This window comes from Mustela lutreola, chromosome X, assembly GCF_030435805.1.
Source record: "Mustela lutreola isolate mMusLut2 chromosome X, mMusLut2.pri, whole genome shotgun sequence".
NCBI lineage: Eukaryota > Metazoa > Chordata > Mammalia > Carnivora > Mustelidae > Mustela > Mustela lutreola.
In genome coordinates, this window is record NC_081308.1 from 80558019 (window position 1) to 80583794 (window position 25776).

Here is a 25776-nt window from a genome sequence, read left to right on the forward strand (position 1 = left end):
TTGTAGTAATTGTTAATTTTACTACTATTTCTCCTTTAACCTTTAACTAGCTTTATAACTGGTTAATCTGCTACCATTACTATGTATTTGCCTTACCAGCAAGATTTTACCTTTTTTTTTTTTTTAAAGATTTATTTATTTATTTGACAGAGATCACAAGGAGGCAGACAGGCAGGCAGAGAGAGAGGAGGAAGCAGGCTCCCTGCTGAGCAGAGAGCCCAATGCGGGGCTTGATCCCAGGATGCTGGGATCATGACCTGAGCTGAAGGCAGAGGCTTATCCCTCTGAGCCACCCAGGTGTCCCAAGATTTTACTTTATATGTTTTATATGTTAATGTCTTTTTTCCAGATTAAAGACGACCCTTTAATATATGTTATAAGGCTGGTTTAGTGTTGATCAACTCCTTTGGCTTTTGCTTGTCTTGAAAAAAATGTATTTCTCCTTCAGTTCTGCTTAGTAGCTTTGCCAGGTAGTATATGCTTAGTTGGAAGTTCTTTCCCTTCAGCACTTTGAATATATCATTGCTACTTCTTTCTGGCCTATAGAGTTTCTGCTGAAGAGTTGACTCATCATCTTATGTGGTTCCATTGTAGGTACCAACTTGTCTTCCTTTTGCTGCTTTTAAGATTCTCTTTTTATCTTCGTCGTTTGACATTTTCATTATAATGTTCTTGCTGTGGATATCTTTGAGTTCATCTTATTTGGAACTCTTTGTGCATCCTGGACCTAGAAATCTCTTTCCTTCTCCACATTAGGTATGTTTTCAGCCATTGTTTCTTCAAATAACTTGTCTGCTCCTTTTTTGTTCTCTTTTCTTTCTGGTACCCCTATAATTAAAATGTTATTCTGCTTGAGCTGTCCCATAGGCTTCTTATAACTTTTTTTTTTTTTTAAGATTTTATTTATTTATTTGACAGAGAGAGACCACAAGTAGGCAGAGAGGCAGGCAGAGAGAGAGAGGAGGAAGCAGGCTCCCTGCCGAGCAGAGAGCCCGATGTGGGACTCGATCCCAGGACCCTGAGATCATGACCTGAGCCGAAGGCAGCGGCGTAACCCACTGAGCCACCCAGGCACCCCATGTCCCATAGGCTTCTTAAGCTATTTTCATTTTTTTAAAATTCTCTTTTCTTCCTGTTGTTCTACCCAGGTAAGTTCTACTGCCTTATCTTCCAGGTCACTGATGCATTCTTCTGTATCATCTAGTCTGCTGGTGAGCCCTTCCAGTGTATTTTTCATTTCAGTTATTGTATTCTTCAACTTTTTTGTTTGGTACTTTTAAAATATTTTCTGTCTTTTTGAGGAAGTTCTCACTGTGTTCTTTTACTCTGTTCCTCAATTTTGTGAGTATGTTATGTCCCTTAATTTTAACTTCTATTAAGGAAATTATTTATCTTTGGTTTTGTTTTGTTTTGTTTTTTCCAGTATGGCCCTGTTTATTTTTAAATAAGTCAGGCTAGAATGAACTGTAGAGTTTTTAAGAATATATTGAGTGACAGACAGCAATTACATCAAGTGATCTGAACAAACATGCATAGGTAACAAAACACTTTTCAAAGTAGAATATGTTATCACTAACCCATTTGATTCCTTGTTTCATTAAGACTACTTGATTTTCCAGAGGAGGAAGAGGTGGCTTTCTCAGCTTGTTAGTGGTCCAAATTCTACTGAAGTTTGTGGGAGAACTACCTCCAATCAGGTAAATGCTTCTGTCTAGAAGAGGATTCCAGTTCTATCAGCAGAGGGAACTTGACGTTAAAAATCTAGGTCAAGAATTTATAGGATGAGTCACTGGAAAACTGAACTGTACAGAGATAGGTAAAAATCATTTGAAAGAATCTGTGAGCTTTAAGGTTAGTAACATTTTCAGGGATGTGGCTTGTGAGGAAAACCACCAACACTACATAGATAGTGAACAAAGCAGAAGAATCTTTTGACTAAAGTGGGGAAGACAGTGGAAAAAAATATTTACACTAAAGAAAGGGTTCAGAATAAAATACTGTTTATAGGATGTTAAAAAGTTAATCTTCAGCCATAATGAGGCCCCTCCGAGCTCCTAAAACCTTTGCTTTCTTTTTTCGTCTTTGCTCATGCTGTTTCCGTTGTTCCTCCCTAGTCTGGAGAGGAGGTTGTTTGTAAGTTTTCTTGTGGAAGCTAACTGTTTACATGTTCCTTCAGAGAATTATTTTCTTTAGATTGACCCCATGGTTTCAGTTTGCCTTTGTGTGCCTCATAGTTGAGGGGACGAGACAGACTTGCTTTGAGATCAAACACTGGCTTCTTACTGGAGACTGGAGTCTGCTGCCTGAGTTGTCAGCTTGAGTGATGTAATGACAGAAGCAGAATTCCCAGTTGTGGTCTTTATCTTGTATATCCCGATCACAGCCTGGCCTTTCGAGGTATTCCCAGATATGGTCACATGTGGAGACTTTCTGGCTGGAGTCTTGGTCAGTGAACGCTTATGCTCATTATCTTTGGTAGTAGCTGAAAACCTGACGTTCATTTTAGTTGCCGAGAGCACAGAACGCTTGGCAGAGCCCTTCCCACACAAGGTGCTCCTGCCCGCAGCATCCAGTGGCTGGCCCTGTGAGCGGCGCTGGCTGGTAGGAGTACAAGCCAAGGGGAGCCTTCCCCAGAGAGGAACTGGAGTCACCACTGCGCCCTTGGTGGCTGGCTGCTTCTTCAGTTCATGAAATGTATTGTGTTCTTCAAAATTTTTCTTTTTTCTCTCAATATATTGATCGATGGACTCCATTTTCTTAAAACGAGCCTCATGAAGCTTCTTAAAGTTTGGAGTTGTGCTTATAATTCTTTTGCTTTTTCCAGGTTTGGAAAACCCATCTGTGTAGAGAGACTTTTTTCCTTCTGAAGGTACCTTCGAATCTTCATTACCATTTCTTCTTCTTTTTCCTGAGGAAACGGCATTCTCCTCTCCTTGGCTCTCATCTGGTGGTGAAGACATTTCTGCAACTGTTCTGAGACCCTGGTGTTCCTGCTTCTCCTGATTCTGGAATTCAGTGTGATCACTCACTTTTATCTCTGAATGATCCTGGGTGTCAGGGTTCCTGAGGACTGTCCTGCACCTTCTGGTTTTGGTGCCATGACCAAGAGGCTCCCTCTCAGTTTGTTCCTGGCCATGGCTCTGAAGCTCAGCCTCCTCACAGGATGATGCAGAGGTCTGACTTCCATCGTGGAAAGAAAGACATTCATCTGTCACGTCCTGATTCTCATTTTCTTTTTTTGCCTCAAGCTTAAGGTGGGCTTTCAAGGCTTTTAACAACTTGTCTGCCCTCAGGTTAGCCTGGAGGCCCAGATTCTTGGCTAGGATATGAAGGTCGCTGTACTTGAAGGAGTCCAGCTCCTCAAGGGAGGGCACGGTCCTGGCAAGCTGCATCCAGGGGACCACAGTGAGGACTTGTACTCCACCTTCTGCAGCACAGCTCAAAACTCTGGTGCCACTGTCTCTGTTTTTTAAATGTCTTTTTCTGAGGTTTTGTTTTGTCCTTTATTTGGGATCACATTCTTTTGTCTCATTTTGCTTTAGTCTCTGTTTCTGTGTATTAGGTAAAACAGCTATACCTCTCCCAGTGTTGAAGGAGTAGTCCTGTATAGGAAATGGATCTTACTGTTCAACCTTGCCCTAACTCTTAGTTGTCTGTTGAACTTTTGTGATTGTCTAAGTAGCCCAATTTATTCTATTTATTTATTTATTTCTATTTCTGTTTATTATTTATATAGATACCAGTTTTTGAGGGCATGCCAGGACCTGTCAGTGTTCCAAAGGGAATGAACTCAGTCAGTACATAGATTTAGATTGATTGGACACCAGACCCTTAGGCAGTAGCTTTTAAAGTATGCAAAAATATACATTCTTGTGGGGCTGCAATCATGGACCCTGATGACCTTCAGATTAGATTAGGAAGTGTCCCCTGGGTGACAGCAGCATGAATCAGAGCTTCAGGTGAGAATATAAAGTCCTTTCTGAGAGGTACCAGTAAGTTGTTGAGAGGCCAAGGTAGGGTATGCAGTTGGTGTCCTCCTGAGTTTTTCTCTAGATTTGAGATGTGTGGCAAACCTGAAGCCTGTCCCTTTGAATGGTGCTCCAGGGCAAATAAATAGACCTCTTTCACATGGAGACTGCGGAGGTGGGGGGTGTTTTAGTTCCATGTCTGGGTAGTGCCTGTGTGTGGTATCCTGCTGAGAACTGTTCTTAAGATGTTACAGTTCCATGAGGCCCAGGATTGTAAGCCCTTCTGGCCACTACAGATAGGCACTCAAGGAATATTTCCTGTCCACACAGGGCTTGCCCACTTGTTTCAGTGAGACTGTTAGAGAGTGTTGGGAATGGGACATGCTGGCAGGCTTAATAAGGACAGGAAAGGGTTCTGGGGCCAGGGCACACCACACCTGTGGCTTTAGTGAGAATTGGAACAAAGTGCACATCAGTTGCTTTAGCAAGGCGGGGAAAGAGTTTGGGGAAGGGCATGCTTATAGTGTTAGCAAATTTGTGCCCACATGTGCCCATCTCCACTAGTGAGGCTGAGGAATAGTATAATAAATGGTGCTCTGCAGTATCTATTCATGGGGAAAATCCTAACTCATCCTGGCTCCCCTGGCAGATGCTTTAATATTAGCAACTGAATATTTACATATAATCTGTTTACCTCTCAAACTGCTGCTTTGTTTGAACTCCGGTAAAGTTGTATCTCAGATCCCCAGCGATCCCCTAATTTAAGCCATGTGGGTTTTTCAAAGCCAGATGTTTTTGGGGCCTCATATCTCTGGTTTTGTTTCCAAGGTTTGGGGTGCCCCTTAGGGATAGGCTCTGCTTGTGAAATTCCTCCTTCTTGTGTGTTGCCATGCTGAGGGTGGAGTTTTTGGAAAAATTTTGCCTCTGTATCTTTTACCATCTTGCTTATGGCCCTTTTATCCTTTGTTGTGAAAGATGCTGTTCAGCTAATTTTCAGTGGTTTTTTTCAGTGGGAATTACTCCATATGTAGTTGTTGATTTAGTGTTTCTATGGGAGGAAGTGAGATAAAGGGCTTCTTACACTAAAATTTGATGATATGTTTTAAAAACAGACAGAAATGAAAACCACTTAAATGTGTTTGCTGAAAAAAGTATTAAACACTTTTTAAATGATGGTGTTTTAGGTGCTGGCTGTAATGCACTGAATGAAATAAAAATTCTTGCCCTACTGGAGCTTGCAGTGAAGAGTAGAAACCAAGTGAAGAAGTAATTGACTAAGAAAATAAGTGAGACAGAAAATTAAGGAGATATGATAGTGACAGAGCGACTCCTTTAACTTGATAATAAGAAAAGGCTTTTCTGAAGTAGTAATTTGTAATCTGAATCCTGAATGATGAGGCCAGCCATGGGAAGATCAGGAAATAAACTCTGATGCTGAGGGAACAGCTAATACAAAGGTCTTAGTGTTGAAAAGAACTTGATATGGTGGAAAAACAGAAAGTAAGTTTGTATGTGAAGTCTTATGAGAGCCCAGTGATAGGGAAGGCCTCAGAGAGTAAGGCAGGGGCAGTTCAAGTAGAGTTGTTCATTTATGTCAACTGGGTAAAAACTTCTATCTGTTTTTAGAATAAAACCATTTCCTGAGGATCCCTGAGAAATTAAAGCTGTTTTTAAGGCAGAAGGAAGTCATAATAATTTAGGCTTCATTTAGAAATGAACACAAAAACTCATGTTCCAGTCTTTCAAGACACTTGTTTTATATTCTCCTTTGCTCTTTTCCTCTTGGATAAATAGCAGAACTCATTGACCTTTTGCTTTACTCTAGATTTCAATCTCTGACTTCCTTGTATGTGTGGAGACTGAGGAGGATGTAATAGTCCTTAATTCAGGGCAGTCAGGGGATAGGAGTATAATGTTTTTGAATTGGCTAGATGTGTATGTGACTAATAATGAACACACTGATGTCTCCCAGGTGAGTGAATCACCTATTTAACATTTTTTTTAAAACTTTTAGATTTTTTTTTTTTTAAGAGATTTTATTTATTAGACAGAGAGACAGTGAGAACAAGAACACAAGCGGGGGGAGTGGGACAGGGAGAAACAGAAAATTGGCTTCCTGCCAATCAGGGAGCCTGATGTTGGGCTCAGTCCCAGGACCCTGGGATCATGACCTGAGCCGAAGGCAGGCACTTAACGACTGAGCAACCCAGGTGCCCCAAGGATTTTGTTTTTAAAGTAGACTCCATACCCAGCGTGGAGCCCAATTCAGGGCTTGAACTCACAGCCCTGAGATTAAGATCTCAGCTGAGATCAAGAGTTGGACGCTTAACCTGCTGAGCCACCCAGGTGCCCCTTGGATGGATTTTTTTTTTTTTTTAAGATTTTTTATTTATTTGTCAGAGCACAAGCAGGGAAAGCGGCAGGCAGAGGGAGAAGCAGGCTTCCTCTCAAGCAAGGAGCCGGATGCGGGACTCAATCCTAGGACCCCGGGATCATTACCTGAGTTGAAAGGAGACACGTAATTAACTGAGCCACCCAGGTGTCTCCCTTGGATGGATTTTTTAAGTGCACTCCTAAAAAATGAAGTAGTGATAGATAAAATTTACATAAAACTTATATGCAAGGTATTTTTTTTTAAAGATTTATTTATTTATTTATTTGACAGACAGATCACAAGTAGACACAGAGGCAGGCAGAGAGAGAGGAGGAAGCAGGATCCCTGCTGAGCAGAGAGCCTGATGCGGGGCTCGCTCGATCCCAGGACCCTGGGATCATGACCTGAGCTGAAGGCAGAGGCTTTAAACCACTGAGCCACCCAGGTGCCCCTGCAAGGTATTGTTTTAAGAGCTTTCCAAAATTAACTTCCTTTGAAGTTATGAAAACAGTTAGGATTAAAATAAATTCTCTGAAGAATATACTAATAGCTTTTAAAATAATAATTGTTTGGTCCCTTTAAGTTATGTTTTAGAGAAAGTGCATTTTTTCAGCCTTAAATCTGACATCAGTCACCTTCATAAAACATTAAGACCAGAGTATTTGGTTCTATTATATAGCTTTTACTGCCTTTGAAAGTGAGAGGCTGAATGTAACTCTGATAGTTTGCTGTCAGTAATACTGGTATCAGGGCTGACTTTTAGCTCTTAAAAAAGTTATTTTTTACTTTGGAAAAATTTTAAAGAATTGAACTTTTTTTTTCCTAAAGCATTGAACTTTTTTTTTTTCTAAAGCTTTATAATCCATTTATATTCGTAAGACAGGGTGGCAGAAGTCTGCCACATACAAGGTTCACAACAGGCAAAATTCTATATATGTGCTTTAGATTTTCCTAAAGAATACATTGTTTTGGCTGCTTTTAAAACAACAAAGACATTCCTGCTAGGTTGTGGCTTTTTCGTCTCAACTTTTTTTTTTTTTTTTTGTCTCAACTCCTTGAAAGTTTCTTTGGTACTCTTTCTTAGGTTACATGTAGATTATAAAGTATAGTTAAATGTTACACACAGTGATACTTTAGACATTCTGAGCATTAGAAGCCATTACATTTATGTTAAACTCTACTCCCATTTATTATCAGTTTTTTTCAGTAATATCAAAATAATCAGTAGGTAGTCATATAACATTAAAACAAGGGAATATTGGATTTACTTTCTGGAGTAGTGTGTTCCTTTCTTTCCTGCCTTCCTGTTATATACTGGCTTGCTGTTGTATTGTGCATTAGCTTAAAGGGAGCTTGAATACATAAATGGTATTGTTTGAATGAAAGGGATTGTTTTGATTTACTTGTGCACATATTGTAAAATTTTTCATCAGTACATAGGTGGCTAGTATTCACAGCTGCTGCTATTGATACATTTTCAAGAATGAAATGTGCCAGATAGAGGAAGAGTCTTGAGTCTTGGCAAGAACATTTTTCTGATATTAAAAATTATGTTAAAGATATTTCAAATCAGTAGGGAAAAGTGTTTTTGGAACAATTGACAAATTATTGAAGGGAAAATATAAATTGACTTCCTACCTTTCATTATACATTAGAATAACTATGACAATTGGAGAGTTAGATGTAATAATAAAATAGTTTTGACTTTATAACTGGAGGGAACTTCTATTAATAAAGAACACAGCATGTACTATTAAAAGGCAAGTGATGGGCGCCTGGGTGGCTCAGTGGTTAAGCCGCTGCCTTTGGCTCAGGTCATGATCTCAGGGTCCTGGGATCGAGTCCCGCATCGGGCTCTCTGCTCAGCAGGGAGCCTGCTTCCTCCTCTCTCTCTCTCTGTCTGCCTCTCTGCCTACTTGTGATTTCTCTCTGTCAAATAAATAAATAAAATCTTTAAAAAAAAATAAAAAAAATAAAAGGCAAGTGATGAATTTTGAAGTTTTTAAAGTTTTGGTAATGGGTTAATATTTTTATAAGTGTTCTTACACAGAAAGAAGAAAAGTATCCTGATATATATATACATGTATATGTATGTGTATATATATGCACACACACATATATATATGCACATATGTATACACATATATATGAGCAAGCATAAATGAACATAATATGTGCATAGTATAAATCATATATATGATGCATGGTGTGTATGGTATGTATAGATGGCCTTATGTGGGTAAATGTGAGCGTGTATGGGTGTGAACAGCTGTACATACATTCAGCCTTAGTATTAGTAAAAAAAAAAAAAAAATTGCAAAAGAATGGTGTAGTATAATAGAGAAAAAAGATCTAAAATAGGGGAGCCTGGGTGGTTCAGTCAGTTAAGTGTCTGTCTCTTGATTTTGGGTCAGGTCATGATCTCGTGGTTGTGGGATTAAGCCCCAAGTTGGGCTGTACTTAGTTTGGAGTCTGCTTCAGATTCTTTCTTCCCCTCCCTTTCATTCCCTCTTGTTCTCTCTCAAATAAATAAATAAATTCTTAAAAAAAAATAGCGATCCGATTAGTGAAGGTGCTGAGAAGCATGTACTCTAATTTCCTGAAGGTTGATTTCTAAAATGGTACAAAATTTCCAGAAGACAGGGAGAATGAAACACAGGCAACAAAAATATTTATACCTCTATCCAGCTATATTATTATTAGAAAAATTTGCTAATGAAGCTAATGTATAAAAATTATATTTGTACACTGATAATCACTTTAGCGTTATTTCTAATAAAAAATTAAACCACAGATGCCCTCAAATTGCAATTTAAGTAATTATTACATAATAATCAAAACTAATCTTTTATGTATTTAATTATATGAAAGATGTTCATAATATATTAAATGTTAGAAACAGAACGTGAAATGTGTATACAACATAGAGTATGATGTCAGTTTTGTTTAAGAACATACTGTGCATAGGAAAATAGCTATATGCTATAATATTCGCAATGTTTCTCAGTAAATGAGAAATTAATGGTGATTTTTTTTGTTAACTCTATTTTCCACATTTCCAATAATGAGAAATTAATGGTGTTTTTTTTTTTTTTTTTTTTTTTTTGTTAACTCTGTTTTCCACATTTCCAATAATGAACTTGTCTTAGTTTTGGAATAAATGATCAAGAACAGGTTGGATTTAAATTGTATTTTGTTCATAAAGAATGAAAGTATGTTTTCTGTCTTTTTACATTGTGAGGGCAGAGGGTGAAGAAACAGTAGTTCTTTATTTACTGTTTCTTATAGATATTAAAAATATATGTTGTGTATGCTGTTGATTTGACTAAGGGGAAATGAGAACATAGATACATAATATCTCTGCTTCTCCTCTCTATACTTGGGGTTTTGTATTTGGGGAGATTATAATCTTAATGGATTTAGTGGGAATTAATATTTACAAATAGATTTGTAGGTGAGTTTTGTGTTTCCTTAATAGTCCGGGAAACTAAAAAATGCCTTTTAAGGGAAGAAATTGCAAAAAGATGAAATTTGTGCACCAGACATTCAAATTTGAAGAGCACACATGGGGAAAATTGTATGTCCCTAAATTATCAACTTATTGGAACTGAAGTGCTTTGGTACAGATGTGAAGAGTAAAACGAAAGTAAGTCTCATAGTTAGTAACATCTTCCCATCTGCTCTCCTACGTATTACAAGTAGAAGTCCCAGTGTCCACACGTAATGGCAATAAGCTATTGCAAAACAAAGAAATATGTGCTTCACAATTTCAGTTTTAGATAATGTATTCAGAAAGATGATAACATCATGCACAGTTGTAAGGAACAAATATACTGGTTTAATTTACCTACAGATGTTCATCAGGATCCTTTTCCCTTGAAGTGTTTTCCATTTTCTCAGAAAAGTGGTATTGTGAGCTATTTAAGAAAATGTCAACTTACTTGCATATGTCAACAATTGGGTCCATGGATTATATGATTTTATTCCCATATTATTTATGTAAACATTTAAATTAAACACACACCACATGTTATAAATCTGTGCTGCATGTAAGCAAGGACAATTGCTTTGCTTGGATTTATCTCTTAAAGTGAGACACTTAATGCTTTGGTAAGTGGATGTTTATATGTAACGGAAATAAGCTTTTCACTGCCTCTTAAGTATTAAATACTTTTCTAGTCAGATAAAACTTGTTTTTTTTATTTTTAAAGATTTTATTTATTTGAGAGAGCGTATGTAAGGAGAGGAGCAGAGGGAGAGGGAGGGAGAAGCAGACTCTTTGCTGAGCAGGGAGCCCTGTGTCGGTCTTAGTCCCAGGACCTTGGGATCATGATCTGAGCTGAAGGCAGATGCTTAACCAAGTGACCCAGGCACCCTGATAAAATTTTATTTTTTCAAAAATTAAGATTTTGATGTCAGTTGTTTTCATTACTTTTCTTTTTTTTCCTTATGTTGTTTTGCTGAAAATATTATCAGTTAGACATTGGTAGCATGTATATCTTCCTGGAGATTTTTAAATGGATTTTTTATTGACCCTGTTTGTATGGGTAGAAAATTTTGCTATATCACAAAACTAGAAACAAGATCTGTTTCTTTCTATGTAAGGAGTTTTATTAGAATTAATCTGTATAGCTGTGATAGTCTCTTAGATTACATTTCTTTGATTATTATAGTTTTCTTATTATATAAGAATGTGCTGTATTAATTAACCTGTAATTGTTACTTTAAGCTATATTTCAGTGGCATCTTATGCTTCATGTATCGAATACAGACTCTGTCATTTTCCTTATTACCCACTCTAGTCTCCCCTAATCTATTTTTTGTCCATGATCCTTGTCATGGTTAGTGGTATCACCTTTCACTCCATCAGCCACACCTGAGTTAACCTTCACTCATTCCTCTCCATGTGTTGTCCAGAGTCAGCCTCTCCCCAGAATCTATCAGTTCCTGACTGATTCTTATCATCTTCATCTTCTTTACATCTCATCTCTGAGTTCATGCTTCAGACAGTCTTCAGAATAATTTTTATAAAACTTGGTCTCCTTTTTAGCACTTACTTTATAAATATAAAGAATATTTAAAGAAACATCTTTAGGGCGCCTAGGTGGCTAAGTTGCCTGAGCATTTGCCTTTAGCTCTGGTCATGGTCCCAGGATCCTGGGGTTGAATCCTGTATAAGGCTCCCTGCTCAGTGGAAAAGCCTGCTTTTCTCTGTCTGTCTCTGCTGCGTCCCCTGCTTGTGTATTCTCTCTCTGTGAGATAAATAAAATCTTTATTAAAAAAAAATACTTTCATACATATTTCTTTAAAAAATTTTCAATGTTTAAACTATTCCTAAAAAGAGTATTGCTTTCTGAAATACTTTTCTCCATATCACTATTGAATTTTATTTTCATTGAAGTTTTATATTAAAGTCCCCTTAAAAGTTAAAGTAAATTTAATATATGGCAGTTTTAATGGTTAAAGGCCATTAGAAATCCCTAATGGTGAAAAGTGAGTAATAATTATAATTTGAGTAACATAGAAAGGTGCACTTTACTATCAGTTCCCTATATATAGATTGCCACCATTTCACATTATTTGTGAGAGTCAGATACTGCCATTAAATTGCACATGAATAAATTTTGTTTTGGGATGGAATTTTGGTGCTGACCTAGCTGAATGGTAAGGAGCATGTATAATTTGCAAAGTCAGAAATGGTTGGGGATGAAAGATATCGTTTATTCCAGTGCCTTTCTTTGAAAGAGGGACAGGGAAGTGACTTAACAAAGGTAGTATAGGTAGTTACAGAGCAAAGTAGCTAGTAGTAGACTAATTGAACTTAGTATGTGAAAGAGTTATTTGGATTATTTGGAAAAATTATTACTTAAGCATTTGAAATAGACTTATTTTTTAACAAAGTAAAAACTGTATTAAAAGTTTAAAATATTTTTTAAAACAAAATACTTGGTCATGCATTCATCTTAAATATTGGTAAAAAGCATAGAATGTTTGATTAAAATGAAATGTACTTAGAAACTAAAACTAAGTAGTCAGTAGTCTATATCAGTAGTTGAAGACTAGACTAGGTCATAATTTTAATGCATTGATTTAATATTCCAATGTCTATCTATTATTTTTTATCTATATAACATTTAAAAAAAGATCTAAATTTGTTATTTAACAGGAAGAGGAAAAAATTAACATGAAATTTAAAGAGAAAAACCAAACAGAAAGTTTGAAAAGGATTCTCTGAATGGTAAATTGGCAGAGTTAAGGTGGCAAAGAAAAAGATGTTTATGTATCTGTTAAACTGGAGTTCAAGTGAAAAGAGCATGTTAAAAACAATTTAGGGAGTAAGTTGGCAGCATAGTAGAAGGATCTTAGGTTCTCCTCATCTTCAAAACATGACTAGATAACTGTCAAATCAACCTAAATACCTCAGAACTAGACCTGAAGATTGACAGAACAAACGCTACAACAAAAGAGATAGAAGAGACTACAGTGAAGAAGGTGAAAAGTGTGGAAATGGGGTTTAAGGGAGAAAAGGATCTCAAGTGCTACCAAGGGGAGGGTGTTCTCAGAGAAGGGAGAGAGAGAAAGAGGTGCACAGGGGAATGCATAAGGAGAACATTTCCTCAAAGCTATTGGCCTGGAAAAAGAGGGGCTAAAGTCTGGAGTTTTAAAGTTCAGCTGGTTTGGCTTGTGTAGAGCCCTGAGGTCATTGTCCTATTCCTAGAGTGAAGGCAGGCAAACAACCTAGGGGTAGACAGCATGGAAACAGCAATTTAAAGAATGCCTGGGGCAAATACTGGGGGATTATTTGCTCTTTTCAGAGTGTATACCTAAGAGGTAACTTTCAGAGAGACACATCTCCAGGAACAAAGAACCTGGCTGGCAACCATTTTCCTAAGTATAAAAACAGAGCCACCTGTGGGAAGCATCTCATTGCTGACAGTGACAACCAAACTGGCTTCATAACAAGCCCCATACTCTGCATTTCTGTGAAACTGCCCTTCTTAGGATTGTCTCAGTCTCAGCATGGAAGGCCTTTCTCCCCAAGACCAGCACAGACTCCTACCCATACCCCGTCTCCCGACAACAGACTTCTTTGGGTCCTCCATTTTGGTAGAGGTGGTAGAAGGTCTCATTTGACAAGCAGACCAGAGCACACATATTTAAAACTTAACAGTCAGGCCAGGTACCAAACACTGCTAATAGGCAGGATAGCCTCTGCAGATCACTGCTCTGAAGGATAAAGCAGACAAAACATATCAGCAGAGCACATGCAACACAAACCAGAGACACTCCCTGAAACACTAGGCCCTGGGCACTACATGATCTCTTCTTCATAAGGCAGTTACTCTCAGGAGCAGGAGACATAATTGGCTTTTCTTTTCTTTTCTTTTCTTTTCTTTTTTTTTTTTTTTTAAGATTTTATTTATTCATTTGACAGACAGAGATCACAAGTAGGCAGAGAGGCAGGCAGAGAGAGAGGAGGAAGCGAGAGAGGAGGAAGCAGGCTCCCCGCTGAGCAGAGAGCCCGATGCGGGGCTCGATCCCAGGACCCTGAGATCATGACCTGAGCCGAAGGCAGAGGCTTTAACCCACTGAGCCACCCAGGCGCCCCCATAATTGGCTTTTCTAACACACAGGAGTCAGCAGAAACTTAAAGAAAATGAGAAGACAGAGGATTTTATTCCAAATGAAAGAACAAGATAAGGCCATGGCCAGAGATCTCAGCCAAACAGGTATAAGAAATATCAAAGGGGACTCTTTGAGTGCAAAGGAGAGACCCAAAGTGACAAAAATAAGAAAGGATCAGAGAAAATCTCTGGAACAACAGCAACAACAACAACAACAAAAAGGAATAAGTGGGAATAAATACATATCCATCAATAATTGCTTTGAATGTAAATTCAAATTTTACTGAATGCTCCAATAAAAACACATAGGGTAACATAGTGGATAAAATAAGAAGAACCATCTATATGCTGTCTCTAAGAGACTCATTTTAGACCTAAAGACACCTGCAGATTAAAAGTGAGGGGATGGGGAAACATTTATCACCCACATAGATGTCAAAAGAAAGCTAGAGTTGTAATACATCTGACAAACTAATATATATATTTAAATTCAATTAGTCAACACATAGTACATAATTAGCTTCAGATGTAGTGTTCAGCAGTTCATCAGTCGCATATAACTAACACTCAGTGCTCATCACATCATGTGCCCTCTTTAATACCCATTACCTAGTTGCCCCATACTCCTGCCCCCCTCCCTTTCCACAGCCCTCAGTTTGTTTCCCAGAGTCAAGAGTCTCTCATGGTTTATCTTCCTCTCTGATGACTTCCCATTCAGTTTTACCTCCCTTCCCTTATGGTCCTCTGCACTGTTTTTTGTATTCCAGATATGAGTGAAATCATATAATTGTCTTTCTCCAGTTGACTTATTTCCTTTAAAATAATACCCTCTAGTTCCATCCACATCAATGTCAGTGGTAAGTATACATCATTTCTGATGGCTGAGTAATATTCTGTTGTGTGTGTATACATACACACACGCACACATACATGCATACTGTATCTTCTTTATACATTCATTTGTCAAAGGACATCTAGGCTCCTTCCACAGTAACAAAGTAGACTTTAAAACAAAGACTGTACAAGGGACAGGGATGCTATCTTTTAATAAGTGGGACAGTCAACAAGAAGATACAACAATTTTAAATGTTTATGCACCGGACATAAGAGAACCCAAATGTATAAAACAAACATAAAGGGACTTAATGATAGTAGTACAGTAATATTAGGGGATGTTAACACTCCACTTACATGAATGGACAGAGCATCTAAACAAAATTAAGAAAGAAACAATGGCTTTGATTGGCACAGTGGAATAGATGAACTTAGCAAATATATTCAGAACATTCCATCCTAAAACATCAGAACACACAGTCTTTTCAAGTGCACGTGGTACATTGTCCATAATAGATCACATACTAGGTCACAAATCAGGCCTCAACAAATTCAAGAAAATTGAAATCATCATATCAGGTATCCTTTCTGACCACAATGTTATGAAACCGGTAATCCCTCAGAAGAAATAATCTGGAAAGAACACAAATATGTGGAGGATAAACAATATGCTACTAAACAATGAATGGGTCAGCTTGGAAATCAAAGAATAAATAATATATGGAAACAAATGAAAATGAAAGCACAACACCCCAAAACCTTTAGGATGCAGCAAAATGGTCCTAAGAGGGAAGTGTATAGAAGAATAGGCCTACTTCAAGAAGCAAGAGAAAACTCAAATACACAACCTAACCTTACAGCATAATGAGCTAGAAAAAGAATAACAAAGGCTAAAACCAGTAGAAGGAAGGAAATAATGAAAATTAGAGCAGAAATAAATGATAAAGAAATTTAAAAAACAGATCAATGAAACCAGGAGCTGATTCTTTGAAAAAATTAATAATATTGATAGAACCCTAGCCAGACTTATCAAAAAGAAAAGAGAAAAGACCCAAACTAATAAAATCACAAATGAAAGAGAAACAGTAACACCACTGGAATTTCAGCAATTACAAGAGAATATGAAAACCTGTGTTAACAAAATGGACAATCTTGAAGAAAGGGATAGATTCCTAGAAACCTGTAACATAACCAAAAATGAGACAGGAAGAAATAGAACATTTGAATAAACTGATAACTGACAAACAGAATTAATAATCAAATGCCCAACATGTCCAGGACAAGATGACTTTACAGGTTAATTCTATCAAAAATTTGAAGAGTTAAGACCTATTCCTTTCAAATTATTCCAGAATATGGAAAAGGCAGGAAAACTTTCAAATTCATTTTATGAAAAAAGTACAGGCCTATATTCCTGATGAACATATATGCAGAGATTCTCAATAAAATACTAGGAAATTGAATACAGCAATACATTAAAATAATATTTACCACAATCCACTTTGATTTATTCATGGTTTTCAAGGATGGTTCAATAATTGCAAATCTATCAATGTGATATATACCATATTAATACGTGAAAGAATTAGAATCATATCATCCTTTCAATAGATGCAGAAAAAGCATCTGACAAAGTTTAACATCCATTCCCGATAAAATCTCTCAACAAGATAGATTTTACAGGGAACATAATTCAACATAATAAAGGGCATACATTAAAAAAACACATAGCTTATATGCCAAATAGGGAAAAACTGAGAGCTATTCCTGAATAGTCAGCAACAGGACAAGGATGTCCAGTTTTCCTGTTGTCATTTATCATAGTACTGGTAGTCCTGGCCACAGTAATACACAACAAGAAATAAAAAGCATCCAAATTGTCAAGGAATAAGTCAAATTTTCACTGTTATCGGATGATATGGCACTATATATACATAGAAACTGAATGATCCTACCAAAAACTGCTATTGCTGATACATGAATTCAGTGAAATTGTAGGATAAAAAATCAATGTGCAGAAATGTGTTACATTTCTGTACACCAGTAATGGTTCAGCAGGAAGAGAATCCATTTCATTTACAATTGAACAAAAAATAATAAAATAGCTAGGAATAAACCTAACCAAAAAGGTGAAAGACCTGTACTCCGTAAACTGTAAAAAACTGATGAAAGAAATTAACGACAACATAAAGACATTTTGTGCTCATGGATTGGAAGAATAAATACTGTTAAAATGGCTGTGCTACCCAGAGCAATCTACACATTCAGTGCAACCCCTATCAAAATACCAACAGTATTTTTCACAGAGCTAGAACAAACTGAAAATTTGTATGAAACCATAAAAGATCCCAAATAGCCACAGCAACCTTGAAAATGAAAAGCAAGGCTGGAGGTGTTACCATGCTGTCCTTCAAGTCTTTCAAGCTGTTATGATCAAAAGAGTATGGTAGTGGTACAAAAGTACACATAGGAATCAGTGAAAGAGAAGAAAAAAAAACAAGGATTGAACCCACAGCTATAAGGTCAATTAATGTTCAACCAAGCAAGATAGACTATTAAGTGGGAAAATGATAGTATCTTCAAAAAATGGTGTTTGGGAAACTGGACAGCAACATGCAAAAGAATGAAATTTTGCCACTGTCTTGTATTATTGAGAAAAATAAATTCAAAATGGATTAAATACCTAAAAGTGAGACCTGAAACCATAAAATTCCTAGAAGAGAATGCAGGCAGTAACTTCTTTGACGTTGACCCTAGGAACTTTTTTTCTAGATGTCTTGAGGCAAGTTAAACAAAAGCAAAAATAAACTATTGTGTCTTCATCAAAATTAAAAGGTTCTGCATCAGCAAGGCAACAATCAACAAGACTTAAAAGGCAACCTAAGGAATAAGGGCAGATATTTCAAATAATATAGCTGATGAAGGGTATATCCAAAATATATAAGAAACTTACAAAATTTGAAATGTAAAAAAGAAATAATCCATTTAAGAAACGGACAGAAGACATTAATAGAAACTTTTCCAAGGAAGACTTATAGATAGCCATCTGACACAGGAAAAGATTCTCAATATTAGTTATCATCAGGGACATGTAAATCAGAAGTATAATGAGATACCATTTCACACCTGTCAGAATGGCTAAAATCAGCAGAGGAAAGAACAGGTATTGGCAAAGATGTGGAGAAATGGGTACCCTGTTGCCCTCTGGTAGCAATGCAAACTTGTGCAGCCACTACAGAAGACAGTATGGAGGTTCCTCATAAAGTTAAAAATAGAAGTGCCCTATCATCTAGCATTGCACTATTAGGTATTTATTCAGACAATACAGAAATACTGATCAAAAGATACATGTGCACTCTGATGTTTCTAGAGGCATTATTTATAATAGCCAAATTATGGAGATAGCCAAAGTGTCCATTGACTGGTGAATGGATAAAAAAGTGAGATACACACATGCAGACACACACAGATACATAGATACACAATGAATATTACTCCGCCATAAAAATTAATGAAATCATGCTATTTGCATTGAAATGGATCAAGCTAGAGGGTATTATACGAAGAGAAACAAGTCAGAGAAAGACAAATACCATATGATTTTACTCATGTGAAATTTAAGACAAAGCAAACAAGAATATGGGAGAAAAAGAGAGAGACCAGCTAAGAAACAGTCTTAACTATGAAGAAAGCTGTTATTGGGAAGTGGGTGAAGGGATGTATTAAATAGGTGATAGGGATTAAGGAGTGCAGTTGTTGTGATGAGCATTGAGTGTTTTTTTTTAAGATTTTATTTATTTGAGAGAGAGAGAGAGAGAGAATGAGCTGGGGAGTGGGAGCAGAGGGAGAGGGAGAGGGAAGAGGAGACTTCCTGCTAAGCAGGGAGCCCAGCGTGGGACTGGATCCCGGGACCCCAAGATGATGACCTGAGCTGAAGGCAGATGCTCAACCAACTGAGTGTCAGTTGCCCAAACAGTGAGTGTTGTAATGAAATTGAGTATCTACTGTGAAATTAATATTACACCCAAAACTAATAATATCATGCTCTCTGTTAGCTCTGAGAATTATTATTGTTTTTTAAAATGATTTTATTTATTTTAGAGGGAGAGAGAGAGAGAGAGTATGAATGGGGGTTGGGGAGAGAGGGAGAAGCAGACTTCCTTCTTGGCAGGGAATCTCACATGGCGCTCTGTCCCAGGACCCTGGGATCATGACCTGAGCCAAAGGCAGACACTTAACTGACTGAGTCACCCAGGCACCCAACTAAGAGAAATTATTATAAAAAGTTACAGAAAAACACCTTATACAGTGAATCACACACGAAACACAAACACACCACACACAACATACACACAGCACATGTGCATTACAAAGAGCAACATTAACCACACACAGAGAACATACAACAAAGACATATCAAACATATACCACAAAATCACATACACAGCTCACACACCACACATACTTCACACAGTCATCTCACATGCCATGGGTACAAAACATACACACCACTCTTGAACAAATATTAAAAGAAAGAAAACAGTTTATACTCTAAATGATCTGGAGGGTATTTTGAAGAGATGACGAAGCTATTGTGTTAGGGGGACAAAGACTCCTTCAACCACTAATTTATAATGTATTTCACACTTTTTGGCTTTAGAGCCCTTTTCTACTCTTAAAATTATTGAACAGACTGAAGAACTTTAAAAATGTTGGTTATATCTATTACTAATTTTTTATTAGATTTAAAACTGAGAAAAAATTAAAACACAAGTATACATAAACATACATTCCCTTTGCCATTAGAGTGATAATTCATTCCATGTCATGTAGCTCCTGGAAAACTGCACCATATGTTTGTGAGACAGTATGCTTTAAAAAGTTGAGTAACATATTAGTATTATTTTCAAAGTAATTTTGTCCTTGCACACACCCCTGAAAGTAACCTTGTAATGCCCAGGAGCCCTTTGAGCACACTTTGAAAATTGCTGTTTTTTAATAGTAGTCTGTATGTATGGGACTATTAAGGTTAGAAGCAAAGGTTGAGAGAAATAGAGATGACAATGGTACTGGAATTCTGTCTTACTTTCATCTCTTCTTCCCTGAGTGCATTAGTGTACTTTTTGCATGTTGTAGTGAGGTATCTTGATTTGGTGGGAATCTTGGTTATCAGCAGGAATAAGAGCAGTCAGATTGGACAGTTCTCCAAATATGTATGTTTGAATACAGGGCCTACTGAGATGGTATTTATTGTACATAGATGTGGGAGGTGTCCTGGCCAAATAATTTAGGGAAATTTTGCGTACTGTGCACTTCTCCCTTCCTTTGAAGAATTACAGTACATGTTAACATAGTAAAGGATCGAAAGTGTCCCATAGTAGAAAAATTAATTTTGGTTAATTAGGTTATTCCAGGGCATTTATTGTCATCTCATGGATTAGTAGTGTCCTTGAAAAGATTGGGAAGTCTTGGTTTGTATGATATAAAATTCTTACTCATTTTTTACACGTAGTGTTCACTACTCCAGTTTTATACTAGGGAAGTTGGTGGTATTCTTATTAATGAGGAAGCAACCAGAGAAATTTATGTAGATATGCATCATTTGGTGGGAAGGCAGCATACTATTGCCAACAAAAAGTGTGTCAAAATAAGACAAATTTTTGTTTGGGAAGTGTAAATATATAGATAAATGAAATCTCATGAATGCATTCTACTTAGACTTTTAAAATGCCACAGTGAGAGGGCCACATGCATGGGTGGCTCAGTTACTTGAACATCTGCCTTAGGCTCTGGTCACCATCTCGGGGTCCTGGGATCAAGCCCCGTGTGGGACTCCTTACTCAGCAGGGAGTCTGCTTCTCCCTTCCCTCTTCTCCTCCATCCTTGTGCTCACACACTCTCTCTCTCTCAAATAAATTAAAAAAAAATCTTTAAAGTGCCACAGTAAAAGAAAAAAATAATTTTAGTATGTATTAAAATGTCTGATGAAATCAGCATGCTTTCTCATTTTAAAGAAAGTTCATGACAGTAGAGAAAGTTACTTATTTCCTTAATGTGATAAAGTATATGTTTCAAACCAAGTATTTCTGCTATGTTTAATTATAAACTACTTGGAAATTTCTAATTAAACTCAGGAACAACATAAGGATGTTCACAACCACCAGTAATTTGTAGCCCTTCTTATTTTTGGGGGGTTAGGAAGACATTGTGTATTAGCCAGTACAATGAGACAAGAGAAAAAAAATAAAGATTAGAAAGGAATATATTAATTTTTGTACATTATATAAATATCTGATAACAGAATAAATATATCAAAATTAAAATCAATTCAACATACAAATAATGACTTAAATGGTATTAATTTGGAAAAAAGTCCTATTTATTATAGCAGTAGGAAACCTTGAGTGAGATACCAAGAATTTCAAAATCATTGGGGCCCCTGGGTGGCTTAATGGGTTAAGCCTCTGCCTTCGGCTCAGGTCATGATCCCAGGGTTCTGGCATCGAGCCCTGCATCGGGCTCTCTGCTCAGCAGGGAGCCTGCTTTCTCTGCTTACTTGTGATCTCTTTCTCTCTGTCAAATAAATAAATAAAATCTAAAAAACCAGAATTTCAAAATTATTTTTTGTAAATACTGATTTTGTCCTGCCATGTTACTGAATTGCTCTATGAGTTCTAGTAGTTTGGGGTTGGAGTCTTTGGGGCTTTCCATATGAAGTATCATGTCATCTGTGAAGAGAGAGAGTTTGACTTCTTCTTTGCCAATTTGAATACCTTTTATTTCTTTTTGTTGTCTGATAGCTGTTGCTAGGACTTCTAGTACTATGTTGAATATTAGTGGTGAGAGTGTTCCTTGTCCTGTTCCTGATCTCAGAGGGAAGGCTGTCAGCTTTTCCCCTTTGAAGATGATATTTGCTTTGGGTTTTTCATAGATAGATTTTATGAAGTTGTGAAATGTTCCTCTATACCTCTACTTTGAAGGGTTTTAATCAAGAACGGATGCTGTATTTTGTCAAATGCTTTTTCTGCATCAGTTGGGAGGACCATGTGGTTCTTCTCTCTTCTCTTATTGATTTTTTCTTTCACATTGATTTGTGAACATTGAACCACCCTTGCATCCCATGGATAAATTCCACCTGGTCATGCTGGATAATCTCCTTAGCTAGGATCTTCTTGAGAATCTTGGCATCCATATTCATCAGTGATATTGGTCTGAAATTCTCCTTTTTGGTAGGGTCTTTGCCTGGTTTGGTGATCAGGGTAATGCTGGCTTCACAGAAAGAGTGGAAGTTTTCCTTCTGTTTCTATTTTTTGAAACAGCTTCAGGAGAATAGGCATTTCTTCTTTGAATGTTTGGTAGAATTCTCCAGGGAATGCATCAGGTCCTGGGCTCTTGTCTTTTGGGAGGTTTTTGATCACTGCTTTACAATCTCTTTAGTAGATATTGGTCTATTGAGGTTGTCCATTACTCCCTCATTCAGTCTTGGAAGTTTATAGGTTTCCAGGAATGCATCCATTTCATTTAGATTGCTTAGTTTATTGGCATATACCTATTGATAATCATTTCTGGTGATTGTTTCTATTTCCTTGGTGTTAGTTGTGATCTCTTCCCTTTCATTCATCATTTCATTAAACTGGGTCCTCACTCTTTTCTTTTGGATTAGTTTGCCCAGTGGTTTATCAGTCTTTTAATTAATTAATTAATTAATTTTATTTGACAGACAGAGACTACAAGTAGGCAGAGAGAGAGGAGGAAGCAGGCTCTCTGAGGAGCAGAGAGCCTGATGCAGGGCTCGATCCCAGGACCCTGAGATCATGACCTGAGCCAAAGGCAGAGGCTTTAACCCACTGAGCCACCCAGGTGCCCCTGGTTTTTCAATCTTTCTTGTTTGTTTCAAACAACCAGCTACTAGTTTCGTTGATGTGTTATACTGTATCTCTAGTTTCTAACTCATTGATATATGCTCTAATCTTATTTCCCATCTTGTGGATAGGGTTGGCTTAATATATTGTTGATTTTCCAGTTTTTTAAGGGGTATGGAGAGCTGGTGTATTCTGGATTTTTAAATTTTTCTGAGTTAGGCTTGGATGGCTATGGTATTTCCCCATTTTGACCTCCTTTGCTGTAACTCATAGGTTTTGGACTGATTTATCTTCATTGTCTTTGGTTTCCATGAATTATTTAAGTTCTTCTTTGATTTCCTGGTGGATCCAAACATTCTTGAGTGGGATGCTCCTTAGCTTTCAAGTGTTTGACTTTATTCCAAACTTCCTCTTGTTGTTAAGTTTCAGTTTCATAATGTTGTGGTCTGAGAAATATGCAGGGAATAAACTCATTCTTTTGGTATTTCCTGAGACCTGATTTTTGGCTCAGTATGTGGTCTCGTCTGGAGAATGTTCCATGTGTACTCAAGAAGAATGAGTGTTCTCTTGTTTTAGGGTGGAATGTATATGGATACATTCCATATATACATATATGGATATATATTTGAGGTCCATCTTGTCTAATGTGTCATTCAAAGCTCTTGTTTCTTTATTTTCTGCTTAGATGATCTCTATTTCTGAGAGTGGTGTATTCAGATCCCCTACAATTGTTGTATTCATATCAATAGGAGGTTTTTTTGTTTTGTTTTGTTTTGTTTTTAAAAACAGTTGCCTTGGGTAGTTTGCTGCTCCCATGTTGAGGGCATAAATATTTTTAACTTTTAGGTCTTGGTGGTTAAGCCCTTTAAGAGTGTTGTAGTGTCTTTCTGTATGTTCGACTACAGCCTTTAGGTTCAAATCTAATTTATCTCATATGAGAATCACTTCTCCCACTTTGAGGCCCATTGCCATGAACGATGCTCCTCATTCCCTTCACTTTCAGTTTGGGTGTATCTTTAGGTTCAAAATATATCTCTTGTAGATAGCATATGGACAGGTCCTGTGGTTTTTCCCAGCCTTTAACCCTGTGCTTTTTTATGGGAGCATTTAGGCCATTCATGTTGAGAGTGATTATTGAAGGATATGTTTTTATTGACATCATGTTGCCTGTAAGTCCTTGTTTCTATACATTTTCTCTGTTACTTTCTGTTCTGTGTTACTGTTGGGTTCTTTCCTCTTTTATAGAACCCCCGCCACCCCTGCCTTTAGTATTTCTTGTAGTGCTGGCTTTGTGTTTACATCATCTTTTAGATCTTGCTGGTCTTGGAAGCTCTTTATCTCTCTATACATTTTTGAATCTCAGCCTTGCTGGATAAAGTATTCTTGGCTGCATGGTCTTCTCATTTAGTGTATTGAATATGTTTTGCCAGCCCTTTTGGCTTGCCTGGTTTCTTTGCACAGGTCTGATGTTATTCTGATAGTCCTTCCTCTGTATATAAGGAATCTCTTTCCCCCCGCTGCCTTTAGGACCTCTTGTCTAAAATTACAATTTGTGAAGTTCACAATTAAGTGTCTGGATGTCTTTATAGACTTGTTGATCTGGGTGGTATTCTTTCTGCCTCTAGGACAGGAATACTTTTCATTCCCCAGACAGAGGGATTTTTCTTCCAGAATTTGTTCACCTATATCTTCTAGTCTTCTCTAATTTGCCACGCCCCTCAGGGTTCCCAGTAATTCTTATGTTGGAACGTTTCATGGCATCATTTATTTCCCTATTTCTGCTTTCATGGCTTCTAAGCTGTTTTTTTTCCAGGCCTTTTCCTAATCTCTCTTTTGTATCAATTTGTCTTTGATCACTGATTTGATCTTTTGCCTTGGTTACCCTACCTGTTAAAGTATTTATATTAGATTGGATCTCATTGATAGCATTTTTAACTTCTACCAGGTTGGCTCTTACTTGCACACTTAGAGATTCTATGTTGTCACTAATGGTTTTCTCCAGCCTAGCCATTGTCTGGATAATTGTTACCCTGAATTCCCCTTCTGTCATACTGTTTATGTCCATCTCCATTAGTTCTGTGGCAGAGGGCACAGTCTCTGAATTTTTCCTCTTTTGGATGTTCCTCCCCCTAGTCACTTTTGTGAGAAGTGGTTGAGGGGATGTATAGCTGAATATATCGAGCACTATCCAGGTACGGTGCACCCTGGAGTGTTTCAGAGGAATTGGAAGTCACCACCAAGAGGAATGAAAAAAGGAAAAAGAGAGAAAACAACAACAAAAAAAGAGAAAACCTAGCCAAAATGAGCCCCAAAAGGAAGATTTATAAAGTACATAAACAAAAACGAAGAAACCAAAAGACTAAGAAATGTATAAGAGAAAAAAAGGAAAAACCCAGCCAAATTGAACCCCAAGAATAAGATTTGTATAGTCCAAAACAAAAACAAATGCACAGAAACACTTACAGAAGAATAAGATGGAAAGGTGATTATAAATGCTTGTTATTTTGGTTCTTCTTGGTTGTATTTTGTTATCTTTGTTAAAGGACTCACTTTTCTAGGGATACAGGGAAATTAAAACTGATGTGTGTGTACAGGGGTAGTATTCAGTAGTGAAAAAGGATTACTTTGAATCATATATATGTATATATACCAATAAAGAAGGAAAATATAAAGAAGGAAACACAGGTATATGTATGAAAAAAGTTAAAGCGTTATTATGTAATATGTTGTATTGAACATCTAGTTGTAGTGGTAGGTAGGTTAAAAAATTTAAAAAAAAATCAAATGTGAGAACGAATTAAAAAAAGTTGTATTTATGAAATATACAGTTTTTGGTTTAATATTGGAGGTTAATATATTGTCTTCCCCTGATGTTGGGGTTTTATAGTTTTATGGCGACCCTTTGGCTGTTGTCTTCTTGTTCTTTTGGCTTGTCTTCTGGGGGAGTGGCCTGCCCTGGTGTTTTTAAATTAGTTTTGCTGGGGCGGAGTCGTCCTGCCCCCTGTAAAGGGGCTGGGCTTTGTGGAAACCCATGTTTCAGGCTTTTGTTCTCTGGAGGTTTTTGTTCTTTGGCCCCTTTCTGCGGTGTTTCAGAGGTTTAGTGGAAAACAAAC

The 25776-nt window shown here is 37.2% G+C and overlaps 2 protein-coding genes across 10 annotated transcripts in view; one reads left to right on the plus strand and one right to left on the minus strand.

Moving 5' to 3' along the window:
• DIAPH2 (diaphanous related formin 2) overlaps positions 1 to 25776 on the plus strand; it is a 1001991-nt gene that overhangs the window by 138495 nt on the left and 837720 nt on the right. The gene's annotated exons all lie outside the window — the stretch shown is intronic.
• LOC131821126 (nucleolar and spindle-associated protein 1-like) lies at positions 2016 to 3439 on the minus strand. The gene is given in 3 exon segments (XM_059156893.1): positions 2016 to 2158; positions 2160 to 2300; positions 2302 to 3439. Coding segments are annotated over 3 exon segments (1371 nt in total). The 5' UTR covers positions 3393 to 3439; the 3' UTR covers positions 2016 to 2019.